The following is a 21,887-nucleotide window of genomic DNA, read 5'->3' as shown; positions in this document are numbered from 1 at the left end:
CGCGAAAATTTAGACTCCCTAAATATATGGCGTATACAGTATGATACTTAATGGCCAACAAACTACTGACATCCCTAGTTTAAAAAAAAAAAGAAAAATCACTCCTACATTGCAATGTATAATTTACAACAGCATCAGAAGTGTGTGCTGGCCAAAATAAGTTAGGACTCTAATGCCTATGGCATGGTATTTCAGGTTCTTTATTCTGCCACTTTCTTAACATCTGTTTCATGTAGAATATACACTCTGTAAATGTAATTACATTATCATCATTACTTTCATTGCAATGCCATTCTGTGTAGCAACTTCTGTGACCAAATTCTGCACTCAAGACAAGTACGCATTCTCATTCTCAAAAAACATATAAAAGACAAATGATTGGGTACAACGATTTTGCAGCTACTGTAGCTGTTGAGATGCCTGTCACATGGTCATTTGGTTCTCCTCAGCTTGTTGCAACCATGGTGTGAGAATTTTCTTAAATTCTTTCAATTGTTTGTTTGTTTTTGTTTTATTTTGTTTTTGTTTGTTTTGTGTAGTTTTTTTTTACAAAACTGTCACAGATATCTCCTCAATGCTCACCAATGCACGATGATTATCCACAATCTCGAAATGTTCAAGAAACGTGGATAGTTTGGCCACAAGCAGAACATTTTTGGGAGTTGATCTTTCTGAGAGGACTGTTAGTAAGAAAATACACAATTAAAAGTGCAGATTATCCATTGTTGTCATGTAGCACCTTGACATGTATGTAGTGTCTTACTCTGTAATACATAATTACATCATTCACCTTCCTGTAATATGGGAAAAAAAAAAACACAACAGAATGTGATGCCTTCAATGCACTGGACAAGAACCCACCGTTCTAATCTGTCCACCTATTGGTTGGCATTCAGAATCCTACTTTGGAGCTATTGCAATAGTCCCAAGCAGTCAGATTCACCCAACATCAATTCAAGTTAAAAACAATCGGACAAATCTAAAAACACAAACTTCACATCGCACTCATAATATGACGCTGCAAGGCAATTCATCTTTTCTTCGTGAAGTTACAGTAGGAAACGATACCATACATGAAAAAAATAAAACACGACAACAACAACAACATGCTTTCCAACATGGCAAGCATTACTCTGATATCAAATCAGCACCTGGAAATGAAATCTTACTTGGTGAAGGGGCTTTCACAATGCAACAAACATATTCCCTTGGACTGCTCGCTGGGAAGGACAATAACCCTTCGTACATGTCAAGTCTGATACAATACTGCAGAGAACATTATTACACTTCACTTATAAAAAAAACAAATAGATATAACTCAGCGCCAAGTCTAGTGTTGCATCTATCTTTGAACAAATAAATTCCATTGGACTGCTCACTGGAAATGACGATAACCCTACATACGTGTAATGTCTGGTACAATACTGCAAAGAACACTATTACACTTCACTTTGCATGCAAAAAAACAAAAAGATATGATTATTATAAATAAATCGGTGCCAAGTCTAGTGTTGCATCTCTGTCTGAATCGAGAGAGCAAGCTACCTTGAAAAGATAACAGATTTTTGACTGTGGACGCCTCTTGGAGCTGACAGATGGTAAAACACACAGCTCCGCTGCCATGTAAACAAACAAACAAAAAATTGGTTACCCCATTTTCAGCAGACTGATGAGGCCGGCTGGAGTGAAGGTGTCACTCGCGCACAATCATACAGACACAAACCGGGAAGAGCAAGTCGCTGCCGTTTTTTTTTTATGACAACGGCTCTGCGCTCGAGATATCTTCCCTCCTCTCCTTGCTTTCTAAATGCCAGCGGATTCAGAAGGCCTTTGTGCGCTGGGGAAGCAGCGAATCCTTCATGTAGTTGAAGCCCGCCAGCAGCCCCTTCCTCTTGCTCTTTCTACTGAAGTAGCTTGTCACAACATCATCCTTACCTGCATAAACACAGACATTTTAAAAAGTGCCTTTTTAGAGTATTTCTCTCTTTTTTTTTTTTTTCTATTTTGTTTTCCGTTTTGCCTACTGCAAATGAATGAATATACATGCATCATAGGGGCAATTTGTCAATTGGTAAGTTCAGTTGCAATAAAACAATCTCCACAAGAGAATTCACCATTAAATTTGAATGAATACTGTATGTAGTACCTGCAGCTAAAAGGCTTAGAACCAGCACTGGCTGTCGGGCGGAAGCTCAGTCGTTCAGTGGTTATGACACCTGTCTTGTACTGGCAATCACAAGATTGTTGTTCTAGTCCAACCCAAGTATGTATGCCCATGATTTCCTGTCATGGCTACTACTAAAACACTGAATAATCGATGCTTATTAACACTGATGAAGGGGAATTTGTCAATCAGTTGCATTAAAAAGATCTCGATGCAAGAATTGTCAATAAGTTTGAACATACATGTACATCATAACTGTTAACATCTGCTGAAAGACAGAAGACATTGAAAAACATTAAAAATTTGACATTTTGCGTTCCCTTGGTAGTTTAGAAAAGTTGTGCGCTCACAATTTCTCCCCTTGAATGCAACTAATACACAGTCAGAAATGGTAAACAAGGAAAAGTAGAAATCATGCGGTGCGTAATATATGTCCCCGCCGGAAGTAGCATTTAGTAGCAAAATGTACAATATAGGTAAAAAGATCAAGGTCAAAGGTCAAAGAAGTCAAAGGTCAAAATTCTGTGTAGAAGTTTTGAAGCCGTCACCTAGTGCCATCACATTAACCAAACAGAATCGAAATCGGGTTAGAAATGGCGAAGGAGTAGCATTTTGTAGCCAATGTATAATATAGGTCAAAAATCAAGGTCAAAGGTCAAAGAAGTCAAAGGTCAAAATTCTGTGTTGAAGTTTTGAAGCCCTCACCTAGTGCCATCACATAAAGCAAACAGAATCGAAATCGGGTTAGAAATGGCGAAGGAGTAGCATTTAGTAGCAAAATGTACAATATCGGTAAAAAGATCAAGGTCAAAGGTCAAAGAAGTCAAAGGTCAAAATTCTGTGTAGAAGTTTTGAAGCCCTCACCTAGTGCCATCACATAAAGCAAACAGAATTGAAATCGGGTTAGAAATGGCGAAGGAGTAGCATTTTGTAGCCAATGTACAATACAGGTCAAAAATCAAGGTCAGAGGTCAAAGAAGTCAAAGGTCAAAATTCTGTGTAGAAGTTTTGAAGCCCTCACCTAGTGCCATCACTTAAAGCAAACGGAATTGAAATCGGGTTACAAATGGTGAAGGAGTAGCATTTTGTAACAAAATGTAGAATATAGGTAAAAAAATCAAGGTCAAAGGTCAAAGAAGTCAAATGTCAAAAGTCTGTGTAGAAGTTTTGAAGCCCTCACCTAGTGCCATCACATAAAGCAAACGGAATCGAAATCGGGTTAGAAATGGCGAAGAGTAGCACTTTGTAGCCAATGTACAATATAGGTCAAAAATCAAGGTCAAAGGTCAAAGAGGTCAAAGGTCAAAATTCTGTGTAGTAGTTTTAAAGCCCTCACCTAGTGCCATCACATAAAGCAAACAGAATCAAAATCGGGATAGATATGGCGAAGGAGTAGCATTTTGAAGCAAAATGTACAATATAGGTCAAAGGTCAAGGTCAAAGGTCACAACTGAAATTCTGTGTAGAAGTTTCAAAGCTCCCATGTGTTATCATATAAAGCAAACAGAATCAAAATCGGGTTAGAAATGGCGAAGGAGTAGCATTTTGAAGCAAAATGTACAATATAGGTCAAAGGTCAAGGTCAAAGGTCACAACTGAAATTCTGTGTAGAAGTTTCAAAGCTCCCATGTAGTGCTATCATATAAAGCAAACAGAATCAAAATTGGCTCATAAATGACAGAGAAGTAGCAAATTGAACATTTTGATCACACACGGACGCACAGACGGACGGACAGATGGACGGACAGACGGACACACAGACACATTTTATGCTTTACAATTCTTTAATCCTATCATATATTATGCATTGTAATCTAGTGTGGGCTACAAGTTCAAAAACTAAACTCAACCCTATTTATTTACTACAAAAGAAAGTCATTCGCATCTGTACTGGATCACAATACTTAGCCCACACCAGTTCACTTTTTTATCAGTTAAAAACACTGAATATATTTGATATAAATACATTACTTTCTTTGCTTTTTATGTATAAGTATTTGAACAACTTACTTCCAAACATTTTTCACGATATCTTTAAACTGAATTATACCGTTCATTCATATCCCACTCGTAATTCGCAAAATTTTCATTTAGTAAATCCCAGATTATTAATTGCACAAAAATCTATAAGACACAATGGACCAAATCTTTGGAATACACTCCCAGATTATGTTAAATCGTGTAAAACTTTATATTCTTTCAAGGCTAGATTGAAAACTACATTACTGTCAGATTACAATCTATGAATATAGCATTTGAATATATATTTTTTTTGTATGATCACATTTCTTTTCCTGTAAATTGGATTTAAAACTACAATAAATATACGCAATGTTTCTGTGTCTATCATTTCATATCATTCCCATTATCTTCAGCATCATCACTATCACTTTCATCTTCATTATCACATTTTTCTTCATCATTACCCTGTCAACATCATCATACATCACCATCATCATCATCATCATCATATTTCACGTTACTCTTATTCATACCTATGCACTATACATATATAAAAAACATAATGTATTTACAGTGTTTTATATTTTGTAGTATTTCTCCATTCCGCAAAAAATATAATTTTTTGTGTATTATGTAGATAGGTCCCTGGGCTGCCACGTGCTCAAGCTTTAGCTTATAGTGGCAGTCCTTCTTCCGCATAATTTTTAATGAAATTAATTTACACATAGATTTTCCTTCTTTGAATCATGTACTTGTAATCTGCTTACTGATATTCCATGTGATATTACTGAAAATGATTTTGATTTATGTATGAAATTGTGTTGGAAGAAAAATAAATCAAACAAACAAACAAACAAACACACACACGTACGGAGCCCGTTTCATAGTCCCCTGCTCGAACTCGTTCGGCGGGGACAAAAAAAAAATACATGAATGGAGAATTTACTTTCAGGCTTCTTAACTGAAAGGAGACACTGGACTCTGATTCCAATGTTGGTTTAAAAACATTGGTTTGGAAAGCTTCAAGACAAGAGAGGATAGAAGATACTTACCTGGTTCTGGTCTATTTGTTGTAGGTAAAACATTTTCCCCTGCTGAGAGCGAGACGAAGAATGCAAATGGGACTAACCATAGGCAAAGGGTGAAATATGCTAGAACCTGGTTATTAGAGAAGAAGAGATAGAAGAATAAAAGCAAGAATGATAATGACAATGATAATAATGATGATGATAACAACAAAAGCAGCAATAATAATAATAACAATAATAATAATAGCAATAATCAATGACAAACATTTCTGAAACAAATGAAATTGAAAATAACTATCAGAACTATGATGAGTGCTTTCAGAAACTCAGGTACATATGCTAAATCAAATCCCTATCATATCTAACTTGCTACTGCGTAGACCAAAGGCTCCCTGTGTCTTTTCTTATTGATACATTTAGTCTTAAACTGATGTTGCTGATATAACAAACAAATCTTGCGAATTAATCAAAAGGACTTACAGAAGAGGATGAAAAAGAGTTAATAAATGGTAATGATTGTAAAGATGATGGGTGGATGATGACTAATCATACTTTACAACATTTCAAAGCTACATGAAACAATAGCTACGTGTTTTGTTCAGTGAAATAATGTGTGAGGCACTATCAAAGAACCTTACAGAATAATAATATCATTCATTATTTCACACACTGGTCAATCGTAGCTACAGGTTACAAGGCATGTTAGAGACTCTCACCTCCGAAAATGGATGCCACACTTCCGAGAAGAAACTGAAAGCCAGATAGTGATTGACAATGACCAGTACTAGAGGGACAGAAATCAATAAAGTTAAAGAATATTAAAAGGCAAGAGAAAAATCAGAATCTTAACAATAGAAATCATTATTAAACAGACTTGTAACCAGCAGAGATAATGCATTTAACATCTCGATGTGAAAGTAACCCCACGTTGATTTTCTTTATCAAAAATAGGAATAAAAGAATACAACCATCTTAGAGAAACTTCTAGCTAACAACAAAATCAGATAAAATGCTCAAAAACATATTCACCATATGTTAGGATAATCATCTAAAAAGAAAAATATCATAATGCTGTTATTGTAACTATAAAACCATAAATTTTTGCATGCATAAAACTCACATTTTGCTAGGAGCCACGATTCCTGAAAGTAAAATGCACACTATTTTCTTTTTACACAATGCATTGAATGCCATTGGCAATTTGTGAAAGTTACATGGCATTAAAAAAAAAGCCTTTGGCTCCAATTTGTGAAAAGCTGCATGCCACGAATGTTTCTAGTTTCACAGTACAAGTGTACATCCTCCTCATTTCAGTCATCACTTGTACTATTGCATGAAACGATAGTGATTTCAGCTTTCTCTCTCCATTGCCTTAGATAATTTTCGCTGTAATTGCAGGGAATATATCTTCAGCCGCATGTTCTGACATTAATGATTCTAGACAGAAAAGTCAACACCCCGTGGGCGTAAGGAAAATACATAGCACAAAACATTAATGTTACATGACCAAACAGGCATGGTGTGAGCAGCGATCCAGAAATACTATTCTAGCTGATATACTGACATACATCCTCAATTTCTTTTTTCTTTTTTTGTCTATCAAATTTCAAACAAAGTTTTGCTCATCTGCTCCTGATCAAGATTTTAATGAATGACAATTCCTTCCTCAGAGTGAATTCTACTCACTCCCTAAAAGCATGCCACAACCAAATACCAGTTAAAACCATGACTAACATGACCCAAAATACTCAACACTCTGTATTTTGAGAATCAAATAATCTTAGGTGCTTGTTTGTTGGTTTAATTATGGGGGGGGGGGCTGTTAACAATATATAGCAAAGACTATGAAACAACACACAAGCAGAACAAAAGGCACAAGGTACCCTGAACTAGACAAAATGGCGGCAGTCAAAATGTGAAGAATCAAGTCATTAAAAGGAAATGTACATAAACATTTATAGTACTGTCATGTGATTGCACTGCATCTGTGCATACTTACATGTGCTGGCAATGAAGGATGGGGAAGTCAGCTCAATAAAAGGGAAAGTATTCAACATAAATGAGTAGACAAAGACAGAGAACAGTCCGACCAAGGTCATGCTGTAAGGCAGATCCTCAAACAGAATGAGACCCACATAGATCACAGCAGTGCCCTGGAAGAAGTCACAGGAAAAGCACATACACATTAGATATTTCAAACAATAACACAGTGTAGCTTTCTGAAAGCTAAACATCTTATAATAAAATACAATTCACTTGAATCTTCTCGTGTCCTTATCTTCAAAGACTTCATTCTGAAGATATAGGCCATCTCCAGAGTGAAGTAGCAAACTGCTACTATTGTACTAGGTGAGAATAAATTCTATACGTACTCTTTCAGTATGTTTATCAAATATTACTTATTAAATGTGTAAAGCGTGGGTAGTTGAATTTGTGTAACTTTTAGCCACACCACAGGCATTCTGAAATGTCATTTAATTGCAAAATAACTCTTAAACATGTTTGGTCTGTCTGATGTTTTAGGCCTACACAATTATTGGAAATTACTTTCCCGTAACAGGATCTATGCTACACTTGTATGACAGCAGGCTGGTCAAATCTTTTGTAGCTGCACATTCATGTAGTCCACAGTATAAATCCTGGTAATAAAATCATCAGTTCAAATCTAACATTACCATTCACTACAGTATTGTACTTTGATATCAATTACTCTTCACCATTGAACTGTAAGATGTCCCATGATTTCATACAGAGAAGAAAGATGGGATATCTGCTGAATTCTACATTGCACTGTGAAAGTATTACTTACCACATGGAGCCATCGAATGCATTTCCCAGCAAACACTGTGTATTCCTCAACCAGTTCTGCTAGATAGTACAGCCCTGCAGCTGTGAATCAATGTTGTGAAAATAACTAAATGAAATTGAATGAAAGTTAAGAGCATTTTGCATACCAAATCATTATCATATTGAATATCAATATACTTTGAATTAAATCAAGGGCAATTTTTCACCTTAGTGATGATAATTCAGGATCATGAGTTCATCTGATTTCTTTATTTTTTCTTTCTATGACATCAAATAAATAAAAGTATTACAATTTGTTATGTAATCACCATTACTGCACAAGGTATAAGAAGTATGCTTCATGGCTCAGCAACCAACTATATTATATGTTCATTACATGTATAGTTATGCAATGTTGGCACATGCTTTATATGGAACACAGAGAGGGCGTACCACAATTACCTTACTTGTGACATTATTCATACATTATATCTATGACCTCCAGATAGGGTGGTCCACAAGGCCAGGGGTTTCAGTGTGTCTCTGCAACAAGCTAAAATTCTTGGGCAACATGCTCAATTCTTGTGCAACATCCTCAAAAGCCAGCAACATGCTATGCAACATCCTCGAGAATTTGCAACAAGCTCAAAATAAAATGTATTCAAACATGTGAAAAACATGTGCAAAATTTGCAAAATATCAAACTACCTGTTACTTAGTTACATGAGTGCAAAATATGAGAGAGAACATTGAATATACAATCTTGTAAGCAGCACAAAGACCGATACAGTGTAAGCTGCGAAATATTGCATAGTGCTCGTGATGTGCACTCCGCACGCATACAATTTCTACAAGTGTCTACAATATTCTCACATTCTGAGCTTGCAACACACTCAAATTTCAAGTTGTGAACCACACTGAGTCACCTCCCTGTAGCTGTAGTTGTTTCTCATTATCAGACATTTCAAGTCAGCATGGGTATGCCATATGTGCATCTTCTGTTTGCTTGATGCAGCATTCCCTATTTGCACCATACATTACAATGTCAGCCCCCAAAAAACACTTTTTCAAAAGTAAAAGCATTTTCGTGATTTCTGTTGCCACTGCATGCCCCACCATTTATTTTGCCAGTACATGCAGACATTGAACTGATGCAGCTGTATCTAAACTTTGGACACACCATACATATAGTGGAGAGAGGCAATATGTATTTCTGCACTAGCGTACTTTTGTATCCATGTAGAGTACTTCTAAATACAATTTGTATCTCTGAACCAAATTCCACCAAATTCCACCATAACTGAACCAAATTCCAACAAAAACATAGGATATGTACTCATGAGCTAATTTCCAATCACTCGCATAAATTTGAACCATATCAATTATGAAGAAGCATTGATATCGATGCCGACTTTCATGGTGTCGCTCAAAACAACTCACTCTTTCGAGTGATCTGAATGAATTGAAACGGAAGTTAGTGCTCAGTCTAACAAATCTTTCATTTTAAGTGTGAGCTACTAAAAAAAAAAAAAAAAAAATCAATGTCGATTCTACAATCTAAATTTTTAGGACGTCTAGGTGAATGAAGTAAATTGACAAATGCACTAAACAGAGTAACCCCGGCGCGGGGCGCTGTAGCTGTAAAAGCCAGTACGTGTTGGGGTCGCTGGCTGCAGTTTTATATTTATAAACAGAGCACACACGAGCGACACATAGACATAGTACATTGTACATACGTCCACAGCACAAGACACAGAGCAGAGCCGAGACAGACAGACCTCCAGCTCCATACGTATATACACACACATTGCATGCATGTATTTCTACACTGACTTCTTTCATCTTGCCACATTTATTGTGTAACTGTAACACAGTCAGTCATTGGTCATTGATTTCATATGGCATGGGTAAAGTTATGTGGATCTGGATCTGGATGAATACGCTGAAAAACTCTGGATAGAGTATCACTCAGCACTGTGGTGTGTGATGTGCAGCTAATCACAACGGAGGTGACGCTGGAGCGCTTCTTTGAATGTGTCAAATTTATGAATCTGCTTTATGTTACTCGGCAGATTATTCCAATCCTTCGCTGTTCTATGGAAGAAGGAGTTGGCGAGAGCAGTTGAGGAACCGTGTAAAGTAGAGTAATTGTCCGGATGATAACTTCGGGTTGTCATACCTCTCGGTGCTTGAGCAGGACTGATATAATCCTCGAGATTTAGATCAATATTGCTGTGCTTTATTTTATGAAATGTTGATAGCCTTAAAAGCTTGCGTCGTTCTGGGAGTGGATGAAGTTTGAGATCCTTTATCATTCCGGAGACGGAAGATTGCCACTTGTAATCATTACAAATGAATCTGGCTGCTCTATTTTGTACTGCTTGAATCTTGGAGATGTTACGTTGAGTGAAGGGGTCCCATACTGTACAGCAATACTCCAAGTGGGGACGCACTAGGCTCTTGTATGCTTGTAATTTAACATTTCTCGGTGCATTATGTAGATTACGACGGAGAAAGCCAATCATGCTGCTTGCTCTGGCTGTGTAGTTATATCAATATGTCTATTCCATTTTAAATTGTCTGATAAGACAACTCCTAGGTATTTGTGACTGGACACTGTTTCTATCTGGTGACCGGCTAAGGTGTACGTGTGATGAATGGGACGAGACTTCCTTGTGAAGCGCATAACGTTGCATTTGTCCAGCTTGTATTTCATTTGCCATTTTTTTCCCCCAAGCCTCTAAGGTACGTAGATCTTGTTGAAGTATGACACAATCTTTATGTGTCTTAAATGGGACGGTAAACTACACAATCGTCTGCGAATCGAATTGCGAATTCGTAATTATATCGCAAAAAGTCGCAAATCATCTCAACCAAAACTACACCACCACCGATCTACCATCATCAAGTCCTGTAAAGACTAAAGACAAGTATTAGTTAGCTCTAGCACGACCAGACGCTGTGCGAAGCATAGCACGTTTAGTTAGCTCGAGCTTCTTGTCTTACCACCAGTATTAACTTACACGATAATCTATACATGGGACTGGCATGTAACGCTCAAGCACGAACCCACCACGGCCACGTCATGTCGATGTCATTGCATTGTGGTTGTAAGTTGCGTGGACAATAAAATTAATATCTAATTAAAATCAACATATTTACCTAATGCTAAGGTTACAAGGCAAACCTGCACGAAGGTTGCCACCCACGACAAGAGAAACAGAAACCACATCTCTTGTAACGATGCCGCAAAACTGGAGATCGAAAAAGATTTTCTGCTACCGTGCTTGGGTACCGATACCATGCGTGTCGTCCGCCCGGGCCGTGAGAATATTCGTGGATCCTATCTAGGGGAGATCAACGTCGCCGCCGCGCATTTGCACATTTACGAATACATGTTCGGTGTGTAGCTGATGCAGCAGAAAGGGTAGCTAGCTCACCTCCCATTGACTCACTGATGACATTGTGCATTTCTTTGAGTGAAAGTGGAAAAAATATGCGTAATTTAAAGATAAATGATGTATGAACTATAAGGAAATTGTGATTAAAATCAAAATATAGACTGGTTGGTGGAAGGAGCGAGTTTGAAAATGTTTGAACAAATCAAACTGTTGAACATGATGTTTTCAAAGTTGAATTATGTTTCGTCTCTTATGACAGCTCCCCATGTTGTTTTCCAAGCAATTACAATTATACTTTGATTTCATTTTGGGGAAGGAAAGTACAGAATAACACGGAAAATATTCTATCAATATTGTTGCTTTTGGGACCTTAATGTAGCGAATTTTAAAGTATTTATTAAGACTAAGAGAATGATTCCGAACGGTTGTAAGAGAAAAATAAGGTTGGAAGGTAGTCCCTAATTGGTTCATGATTTATAGGTTCAATTGGCGGTTGATTTATATTATCATTTAAAAAGGGATTTGAAAGGTATAATACCAATGTTCTATACAGAAATGTTGAAAATATAGCAAGAATTTAATGTAGACATTTTATTGAAAAGAAGGTAAACGCTGTTAGTTTTTCATTCTTTCATTCAACCATCTCCAACAAAACTTTTTTTTTTACATAAGATATAATTACATGATATGAATAGTCAACAGTACAAAATATGATAAATGAAATTTATGGAAATACACTTTGATAGGGTGAAAAAGAAAAACCACAAAGTTTTGAAGTTTAGAAAGTGCAGGAGATGGGGAGGAATGCTAAAAAGCGATACTTGCAAGGTGCAATCCCCTTGAAACATATATAGTAAAACAATATACATATATCACTGATCTTCCTTTGTTTCATGAAATTAGATATACAAAGTGAATTACACGAACATAATATAAACCTGACTAGCCCTTGGCCTGGCACTGCCCTGGACAAACACCCAGACACTTAACCCCAACACTAAGTCGCTGTCATGCAGAAAATAGGAAAAAGCAAGCGAAAGGGAGAGAGGGAGAAGAAATTATAACATGGTTGGAAAATAATGAAATAAAAGAAAATGTTGAGAGTGAAGACAAATTTTGATAACAGGGGCGCCATTAATGTTATAATCATAGTAGGCAATGGGAACTTTGATACAAACTATACAAGGGGCTGCATATACGAAACAGGAACTTTTCAGATTTAGATTTTCCTATAAGAGTCATATCATTTTTTTCATTTTGTAGACAAAAGTATAATGAACGTTTATTTTAGATAGTTTTAAAGTAAAACGATTATGACAAGAGGTAATGGTTGTATCTAAAAGAAGGTTGATAGAGATGATTGAAAATCTTTTTGTGAGGTGCCCGGGGGATGGGATACCCACTACAGACGTCCCAATATTTAATGTAATAAACATTGTCTAATTTTCTTAGTGAAGCATAGGACTTTAGTGCGTAAAGCCACTCTTTCATCTGTGCAAAAAGTAAAAGAGATATGATGAAATGTTATAGAGATAAAAAACATTTTAAAAAGGAAATTTGAGGGTGCATTTACAAAAACGGGAGCAACTTAATGGATTTTACTTGAATGGAATTGTTTCTTGTTTTTATGTGCAGACAGATAAACCGGAACTCCTTGTTTGTATGAATGTGTATGTGCGTCCGTGTGTGTGTGTGGGGGGGGGGGGGGTCTTTTGGTGTGTACAGGGGTAGGGCCAGGGGCTATGACTTTGTCGGGAATGTTTATGAAAGGTGTTTTGTGATGTGAGGGAAGTGTTAAATTCGTATACCTCCCTTAATTGGGTAGGACCTTTATTGAGGTAGGAAATTTGATTTTACATTTTTTTTTTTGTATTTCTGGATTTTATTGATCAGATCGAAGAACATCGTGCTTTTTCACAGGGTATATGACAAATACATTTTTGAAATCACAAAACAAAAGTTTGATAGCATTCAATGATAGTAAAACTACCAGGCGTCTGATCCTTTTTTGGACTATAGTCTCTAATACACGTTAACACCAATAGTTCTAGAATCGTATACACAGAAAACGAGGGGGAAAAAATAGGCTTCAATGGAAACACCAAATATTACCAAAGACCAGACAAAACAAAACCAAAGGCGTAAGAACACACACTACAATCTTTAAAAAAAACCAAAAAACCAAAAACAAAACAAAACAAAGGTACTATTCACCTAGCTCATTTATGCACTCTCCGTAACTTCCTTTGTACGATAACATTATTATACACCCAGCCCTGGGCTGCAGATGCGAAGTCTCCTGACCTTTCTCCCGGCATGGGGGGGGGGGGGGGGGGGGTATTCGACGCAGCAAATCTTTGAGGTGATAATGCAGGACAGAACAATTGTTTCATGAACATAAAATACCGTGAATGCCATGACAAGAGAGAGAGATAGATAGAGAGAGAGGGGGGGGGGAGGGAATTAGAAAAAGGAGTATAAACCGCGGTGAGGAAGAAAGAACCATCAGAGCAAGGGAAAAGAAGAAGAGAGTGGGAAGGGCATTTGACTTTCTATAAAGATTTGTTCTATTTTCCTCCACTTTGCTCCATGCAAATCAAATTTATTTTTGCTTTTAGCTATTTCTTCTTCTATCAAACTATATTTTTTCACATATTGCACAAAATGTTGCCTTTGAGGACATAAACTTTGATATTTACAACTTAAAATAAATTGTTTACCCAATAATAGTATGAAATTGTATGAAAAAACAAAATCGTTCCTCGGATGTATGACACCATATAACACCTTTTGACATGAAAACAATTGCAAGGAATCAATTTTCCTTTTTTCCTCTTTAAACAATGATTCCCAGAATACCGACACCTTCCGACAATCAAAAAACAAATGTTCTATTGTCTCCGGTTCACTTTTACAAAAGGAACATCTTGAGTCGTCTTTTCTTCCTATTCGAACAAACCACGAATTAACGGGGATCAAATTATTCAATATCTTATATTGCGTTATTCTTAATTTTGTATCAATTGTCAAACGGGCAGGTAATTTGAAAAGAGATTGAACATCTTCAAATCCAATGTCATACATAACGTCAAAACGATCAAAAACACTAGATTTTCCAGGGTTATTCAAATGCAGATATATATTACATAAATGCTTTGTTGTTACGTTATGTAATTCCAACCATCTACCCTTAACCCAAATTAAAGGAATAATACTCAGGGGTTTAATAAAGGGGTGATCATTTTGACGAAGAAAAAAAAGCTTCCATTCACTTGGCATCTTCTTGAAGCAATCAAGAAGAGTGAAATACTGAGTAAACTGTAAGCCTTTACCCTTACAATCCTTATACAACGCAGAGGTCGGCCGTATTCATCTAACATATCAGTTACCTTCAAAAAACCTTTCTCTACTATAGACTATGTGTATTAAACATAGACTTCCCGTGAAACAAAATGTATTTATTATTCCAGATTATTTGATTGGGTATGCTTAATTCTCTGTTCTGAAGGAGGGACCACGTTTCTAATACCTCTAAAAACCACCGTGAAACATTAATCTTTAACTTTGAAACATCGAAGTTGCAGAAGAACAAAAATTCTCCTCCTACAGATGCTAACAAATTCAAACAAATGGATTTCCATCCTTTTGAACATGACCCAAATAACCTCTGCACCCATTTTATTTTTTGAGCTTGCATCATTGACTTTAAACAGCACATTTTCAAACCTCCCTCCTCATAATCTTTTACTAAAACATCGCGCCTTATTCTATCTGGTTCTCTCCAAATGAATTCATAAATAACTTTATTCACGTCATGTATAAAAGAATCTGGCACTGAAACTATACTAGCGATATATAGCAACTGAGATAAAGCATAAGTCTTAACAATCTGAATTTTCCCGTAAAGGGATAAATCTCTAAATCTCCACCTGTGCAGTTGATATTTAATATTCATCAAAATTCGTTGTAATTGTGCCTTTCGGTCGTGAAAAGAATACGAAATATCTATTCCTAAAACAGTGAGAACAGATACAAATTCTACATTCCTAAATTGTTGCACGTCCGTCTTAGGTGCAGTAGTAAACACAGATGGACCAATTCGCATCACTTTTGTCTTATCATAATTAATTGATAAAGACGAACAGATAGCAAAATCATCTAAAATCTTTGCCAGATTAAGAAAACATTGATCATTTGTTTAAAAAACGGTGATATCATCAGCATACATAGACAATTTTATTTCCTCGTGTACACTTAACTTTATTCCCATAATTTCTGGGCTAGATCTAATATGAAGTGCAAGTGTCTCTATGGCTAAATTTTACATTTTCCTTTACTTCGATTGTAAGCTATTTGAATTGAAAAAAAAAGAGAGAAGATAATAACCAATGTACAAGTTTGAATTGTTATCGAGAGAAAGTATATTGTAAGGGTTTTTTTGGGTAAATTATGAGAAAAACAGTGAATTGAGTAAAATAATGAGGGTTTTTCTTCTCGATAAATGGGCAAAACAATGAAGTATTTTTCAATATAGGCCCTATTCTGTGAGGATGATCTTGTCTTGTTTTAGATGTAATCGTTTGATTTTGTGTGTGTGTGTGTGTGTGTGTGTGTGTGTGTGTGTGCGTGTGTGTGTGTGTGTGTTGAGAATCTATCATTATTTGATGTAATGTCTTGAAAGTATGCAAAGAGGAAGGAAATAATAATACTCTTATTATTTAAAATAAAAAGTGAAGAAATCGAATCGCTACAGACCTAGGCCCCGTCTTATGAAGCCTTCAAATCAATCACAAGTCCCCAAATCAATCGCAACTTGCATTGCAGCTCTCAATAAACTTGTGATTGATTTCTATCACAAGTCTTTATAAGACAGACCCCTAGTCTAATTTCCAGACCCTATGCCAACAGTCCCTTCCACGTACCAGTAATGCGCCCTCTGCGGCGATTGAGTCATATTCGGTAGGAGTCGTGAGATATCGTGTACCAGGGGCCCGTTTCATAAAGATTGTGCGTAAGTTTAAACTTACTCTCAATAAATTGAGCGTAAGATCTACTCTCTAAAAAAGATCGAGTGAATATATTCACTCCTAAAAGAGTAAATACAAAAAAAAAAGTGATTTTAGAGTGAAATTGGAGTGAATTTTGAGTGAAAATGTTCATTTTCACTCGTTTTAGAGTAACCTCAGGGATCACTCCAAATCTTCGAGTGATCCCTGAGGTCACTCCAAAATGAGTGAAAATGAACATTTTCACTCAAAATTCACTCCAATTTCACTCTAAATTCACTCTTTTTTGTATTCACTCTTTTAAGAGTGAATATTTTTACTCAATTTTTTTAGAGAGATATATCGCAACTCTTTATGAAACTGGGCCCAGCTGACAAGCACCCAGAAGCAGCAGAAGTGGCAGCTCAAAGGTATAAGACAAGTGGCAGGAAACTAGAGCGCCCCGAATCGAATATGTTTGAAAAACTGGTGCCGCCCCTGCTTTTAGTATATACAAAGGCTTTACAAATAAAAGTAGAAAGAGCATGGGTTTGTAGGTCTATCAAATAGGCAAATTGTCAATGCTTTTACAGGGTAAAGTTAGGAAGAGTATCACGAACAAACGCTTTAAAATTATTACAGGGAAAGACGGCCGCGGATGGGAAGACAGTAAGTTGTGCATGTCTGTATACTTTATCAAAGAAATACGCAACAAAAACGTGTCAAGTTATTGTTATCAAGGGAAGGAGCAGGCATGGAGTTCTGGTCTAAGCGTTTTTGTTAGTTTTTGTTTTTTGTTTGTTTGTTTGTTTTTTTTTTTTTTTCTGAAAGCAGACACTTTGTTTGAGTTCATCGTGAAACATGATTATTCTGACAATATCAGCAAAGAGGACACTTCTCCAAGTAGGCCTATACGGAAACAGACCACGCAGACAAATGGCAGGTCATTTCAGTTTCAGCCGAGAAAATCTTCGAAACTATCTTTAGCAGAAATTGATATTTAACAGAAAGGAATTTTGACTTTATAACGTAATATTGTAAATTATTTTACATAATGCGTGCTGAAAGATACGTAGATGTACGATTCGGACTTTATTCTTTTTATGTCTTTTTAATGCAAAATTAAAGTGCTCCTTCATTCAATACCATTTTGCTCAGATTTGTGTATCATAAGGGGGCATGACTTGTGAATTACATGGCCTCTTTGCATATAACAGTAGCCTATCAGCATATCACTTTACAAAATACACACATACACACACAACGGCGTAGCCAGGATTTCATCTTAGGGGGGGCGGTTAGTCTGCGAGGGAGCGAAGCGACCGAGCCCGAGCGAGCGGAGCGAGCGAGGGGGGGGGGGGGGGGGGGAGGGTGTGGGAGGGGGGGGGGGGTCCCCCCTCCCACGGTAAGAACTTTTTGCATTTTGATGTTGTAAATGGTGCAATTTGATGCATGTTTTTGCGCGTTTTATCGACGTGAAACAGTCCCACTTGTTTAAGGTAGCAGTTTATTTTGATGTCGATTATCATTGAACAATTTGCCTGTAATATGGTATAATTTAAATACACTTCTTGTATCAATTCTTTTCACTGAATCATGAACGCTACTGAACCCGAGCGAGCGGAGCGAGCGAGGGGGAGGGGAGGGTGTGGGAGGGGGGTGTCCCCCCTCCCACGGTGAGAACTTTTTGCATTTTGATGTTGCAAATGGTGCAATTTGATGCATGTATTTGCGCGTTTTATCGACGTGAAACAGTCCCACTTGTTTAAGGTAGCAGTATATTTTAGTGTAGATTATTATTGAACAATTTGCCTATAAAATGGTATCATTCAAATACACTCTAGTATCAATTCTTTTCACTGAATATCATGAACGCGACTGAACCCGAGCGACCGGAGCGAGCGAAGGGGGAGGGGAGGGTGTGGAGGGGGGTGTCCCCCCTCCCACGGTAAGAACTTTTTGCATTTTGATGTTGCAAATGGTGCAATTTGATGCATGTTTTTGCGTGTTTTAACGAGTTGAAACAGTCCCACTTGTTTAAGGTTGCAGTATACTTTACTGTAGATTATCATTGAACAATTTGCCTATAATATGGTATGATTTAAATACACTTCTTGTATTAATTCTTTTCACTGAATATCATGAACGCGACTGAACCCGAGCGAACGGAGCGAGCGCTGGGGGAGGGGAGGGTGTGGGAGGGGGGTGTCCCCCCTCCCACGGTAAGAACTTTTTGCATTTTGATGTTGCAAATGGTGCAATTTGATGCATGTTTTTGCGCGTTTTATCCATGTGAAACAGTCCCACTTGTTTAAGGTAGCAGTATATTTTGGTGTAGATTATTATTGAACAATTTGCCTATAAAATGGTATCATTTAAAAACACTTCTAGTACTACTTCTTTTCACTGAATATCATGAACGCGACTGAACCCGAGCGAACGGAGCGAGCGAAGGGGGAGGGGAGGGTGTGTCCCCCCTCCCACGGTAAGAACTTTTTGCATTTTGATGTTGCAAATGGTGCAATTTGATGCATGTTTTTGCGTGTTTTAACGAGTTGAAACAGTCCCACTTGTTTAAGGTTGCAGTATACTTTACTGTAGATTATCATTGAACAATTTGCCTATAATATGGTATGATTTAAATACACTTCTTGTATTAATTCTTTTTCACTGAATATCATGAACGCGACTGAACCCGAGCGAACGGAGCGAGCGCTGGGGGAGGGGAGGGTGTGGGAGGGGGGTGACCCCCTCCCACGGTAAGAACTTTTTGCATTTTGATGTTGCAAATGGTGCAATTTGATGCATGTTTTTGCGCGTTTTATCGATGTGAAACAGTCCCACTTGTTTAAGGTAGCAGTATATTTTGGTGAAGATTATTATTGAACAATTTACCTATAAAATGGTATCATTTAAAAACACTTCTAGTACTACTTCTTTTCACTGAATATCATGAACGCGACTGAACCCGAGCGAACGGAGCGAGCGAAGGGGGAGGGGAGGGTGTGGGAGGGGGTGTCCCCCCTCCCACGGTAAGAACTTTTTGCATTTTGATGTTGCAAATGGTGCAATTTGATGCATGTTTTTGCGTGTTTTAACGAGTTGAAATAGTCCCACTTGTTTAAGGTTGCAGTATATCTTGATGTAGATTATCATTGAACAATTTGCCTGTAATATGGCATGATTTAAATACACTTCTTGTATTAATTTTTTTCACTGAATATCATGAACGCGACTGAACCCGAACGAGCGGAGCGAGCGAGGGGGGAGGGGAAGGTGTGGGAGAACTTTTTGCATTTTGATGTTGCAAATGGTGTAATTTGATGCATGTTTTTGCGCGTTTTATCGATGTGAAACAGTAAAATTTGTTTGGTAGCAGTGTATTTTGATGTAGATTATTATTGAACAATTTGCCTATAAAATGGTATCATTTAAATAATCTTCTTGTATTAATTCTTTTCACTGAATATCATGAACGCGACTGAACCCGAACAAGCGGAGCGAGCGAAGGGGGAGGGGAGGGTGTGGGAGGGGGTGTCCCCCCTCCCACGGTAAGAACTTTTTGCATTTTGATGTTGCAAATGGTGCAATTTGATGCATGTTTTTGCGTGTTTTAACGAGTTGAAACAGTCCCACTTGTTTAAGGTTGCAGTATATTTTAGTGTAGATTATTATTGAACAATTTGCCTATAAAATGGTATCATTTAAATAATCTTCTTGTATTAATTCTTACACTGAATATCATGAACGCTGTCTGTTCAGCAATCAAACAGAAAAAGCATGCACACGAGGGTGTAGATAGGGGCATATCCCCTCCCACACGAACGTGATTTTGCGTTTTCAGACCTGAAATTCAGCGATCTGGTGCACATTTTTGGTGCAATACTTTTTCATCGAAGTGTTAAAATCACGGAATTTAGCTCTTATTCCGAATGTGCACCATCTGTGTGTATGTATAAAATCTAGTGAGGTAGAGCTTAGGGGAAGGGGGATTTCCCCTCCCGCTCGCGGAGCTTTTGCGCTTTTAGAATTGAAATAAAGCGATCTGGGTATAGCCACAGTCTACTTCTATGCATGGCGGAAGGGTAGGGGGGGGGGGGGAGGGGCGGGCGAGCAGGAAGAAGGCGTGGGCGAGTGTTATCTCCACCCTTCCCTTCCGATGGAGCTTTTGCCTTTTTAAGGTTGAAATTGAGATATCTCGTATACGCATATTTGATGGAATCAACATTTGGGAAATCACAAAAAAAAAAAAAAAACTGATGGGGGGGGGGGGACTGAGGGAGGAAAGGGTCGATTAAAAGGGGAAACTCCCCTTATACATGAGGGAACCTTGAGTTTTCGGAATATAAGTGATAAGTCTTGTGCACTCAGAATTATTCATGATTTTTTTGCAAATCTAAAAAGTGTACTAAGCTAGGGAAAGAGGCACAGAGGGGGAGGGTTTGGGAGGGGGTATCCCCCTCCCAAGCACGAGAGATTTTGCATATTTTGAATTGAAATTCAACGATCTGGTGCACACTTTGAATTGAAATTCAACGATCTGGTGCACACTTTGAGTGAAATATTCAAAAAAAATATCTTATTTGATGAAAGGTTGCAAAGGAGACCCGCTTCATGTGCATGCATACAGTATACACGCATTTTTTTTTCCGCCTCCCAAATCCCCGGTCCAAATCTTAGGGGGGGCGACCGCCCCCATCGCCCCCCCCCCCTGGCTACGCCAGTGTACACACACACGCACACACACACACACACACACACACACACACACAGTCACACAGTCACACACACACATGCGAAGTCATCGAACATACAACTTTCGCAATTTGTGACGTATTGTTTTCCATGACATTTCTATAGTTGTTACGCATCATACATAAAAAGTATGATTCTAATTTCAATTTAACAGATTTTAATAAATTTTTTTGGGGGGGTTGTTAAAGATAAATTTTTGACATTTCTTTTTCTGGCTGTTAGATATTTCATTTATGTGTGCAAATTTAAAGGTGGTAATCGTAATTATGTGGCAGTAAAATCTTTTATTAAAAATCTGAAGGAAACAGAATATTATTTGGCGAAAAAGAGAGGCAAATTATCAACCCATTTCAAAAGATGGAAGTTTGAATTGTAACGTGCATATGCATATTGTATAGTGTAGTACCTTTTACACCATGAAACCACGCTTGTTACATGAATTGTATTTACCTCGTCATATTTTATATATCCTGTCAAATATTTCTTTTATATTGCTGTTTGCACCTTAGCCGACCGAGTTATCCTCTGCCAAGGGTGTTGGGAACTACATGTTGATAAATATTTCCGCGTACAGAGTACCCAGTTGTATATGGTTATACAGCGGTAGTTGATTTTTTTTCCCCGAGATTTTCGGCATTTACAGGAATGTGGAGAAGAGGGCAAGTTCTTCCGAACCTTTGTATATAGTTGTATGTATGTACGTACAATCAATATGTTAGGATGATATGTTTACTATATATACGTTAGAGTGTTTGGGAGGGAATAGATGCTCCCTCCACATCTATATATTTTATCACAATAGTCA

General features: G+C 37.5%; 1 protein-coding gene across 1 annotated transcript; it reads right to left on the bottom strand.

Annotated features, from left to right (window-relative positions):
- Nucleotides 1-1,012: 1,012 nt before the first annotated feature.
- On the bottom strand, nucleotides 1,013-11,232 carry LOC139719199 (protein TEX261-like). Its single transcript, XM_071630629.1, has 6 exons — nucleotides 11,104-11,232; nucleotides 7,964-8,043; nucleotides 7,154-7,307; nucleotides 5,871-5,938; nucleotides 5,179-5,284; nucleotides 1,013-1,935 (listed from the first exon to the last, which is right to left on the bottom strand). Exons 1-6 carry the CDS (start codon nucleotides 11,171-11,173, stop codon nucleotides 1,820-1,822), a joined length of 594 nt encoding a protein of 197 aa, XP_071486730.1. The 5' UTR covers nucleotides 11,174-11,232; the 3' UTR covers nucleotides 1,013-1,819.
- Nucleotides 11,233-21,887: the final 10,655 nt, after the last annotated feature.

Source organism: Diadema antillarum, unplaced genomic scaffold (genome assembly GCF_040938485.1).
Source record: "Diadema antillarum isolate AM-2024a unplaced genomic scaffold, OU_Dant_1.0 scf00000107, whole genome shotgun sequence".
Lineage (NCBI taxonomy): Eukaryota > Metazoa > Echinodermata > Echinoidea > Diadematoida > Diadematidae > Diadema > Diadema antillarum.
Note: the sequence above shows the minus strand (reverse complement) of the source record. Positions and strands in the feature narration are given on the sequence as shown.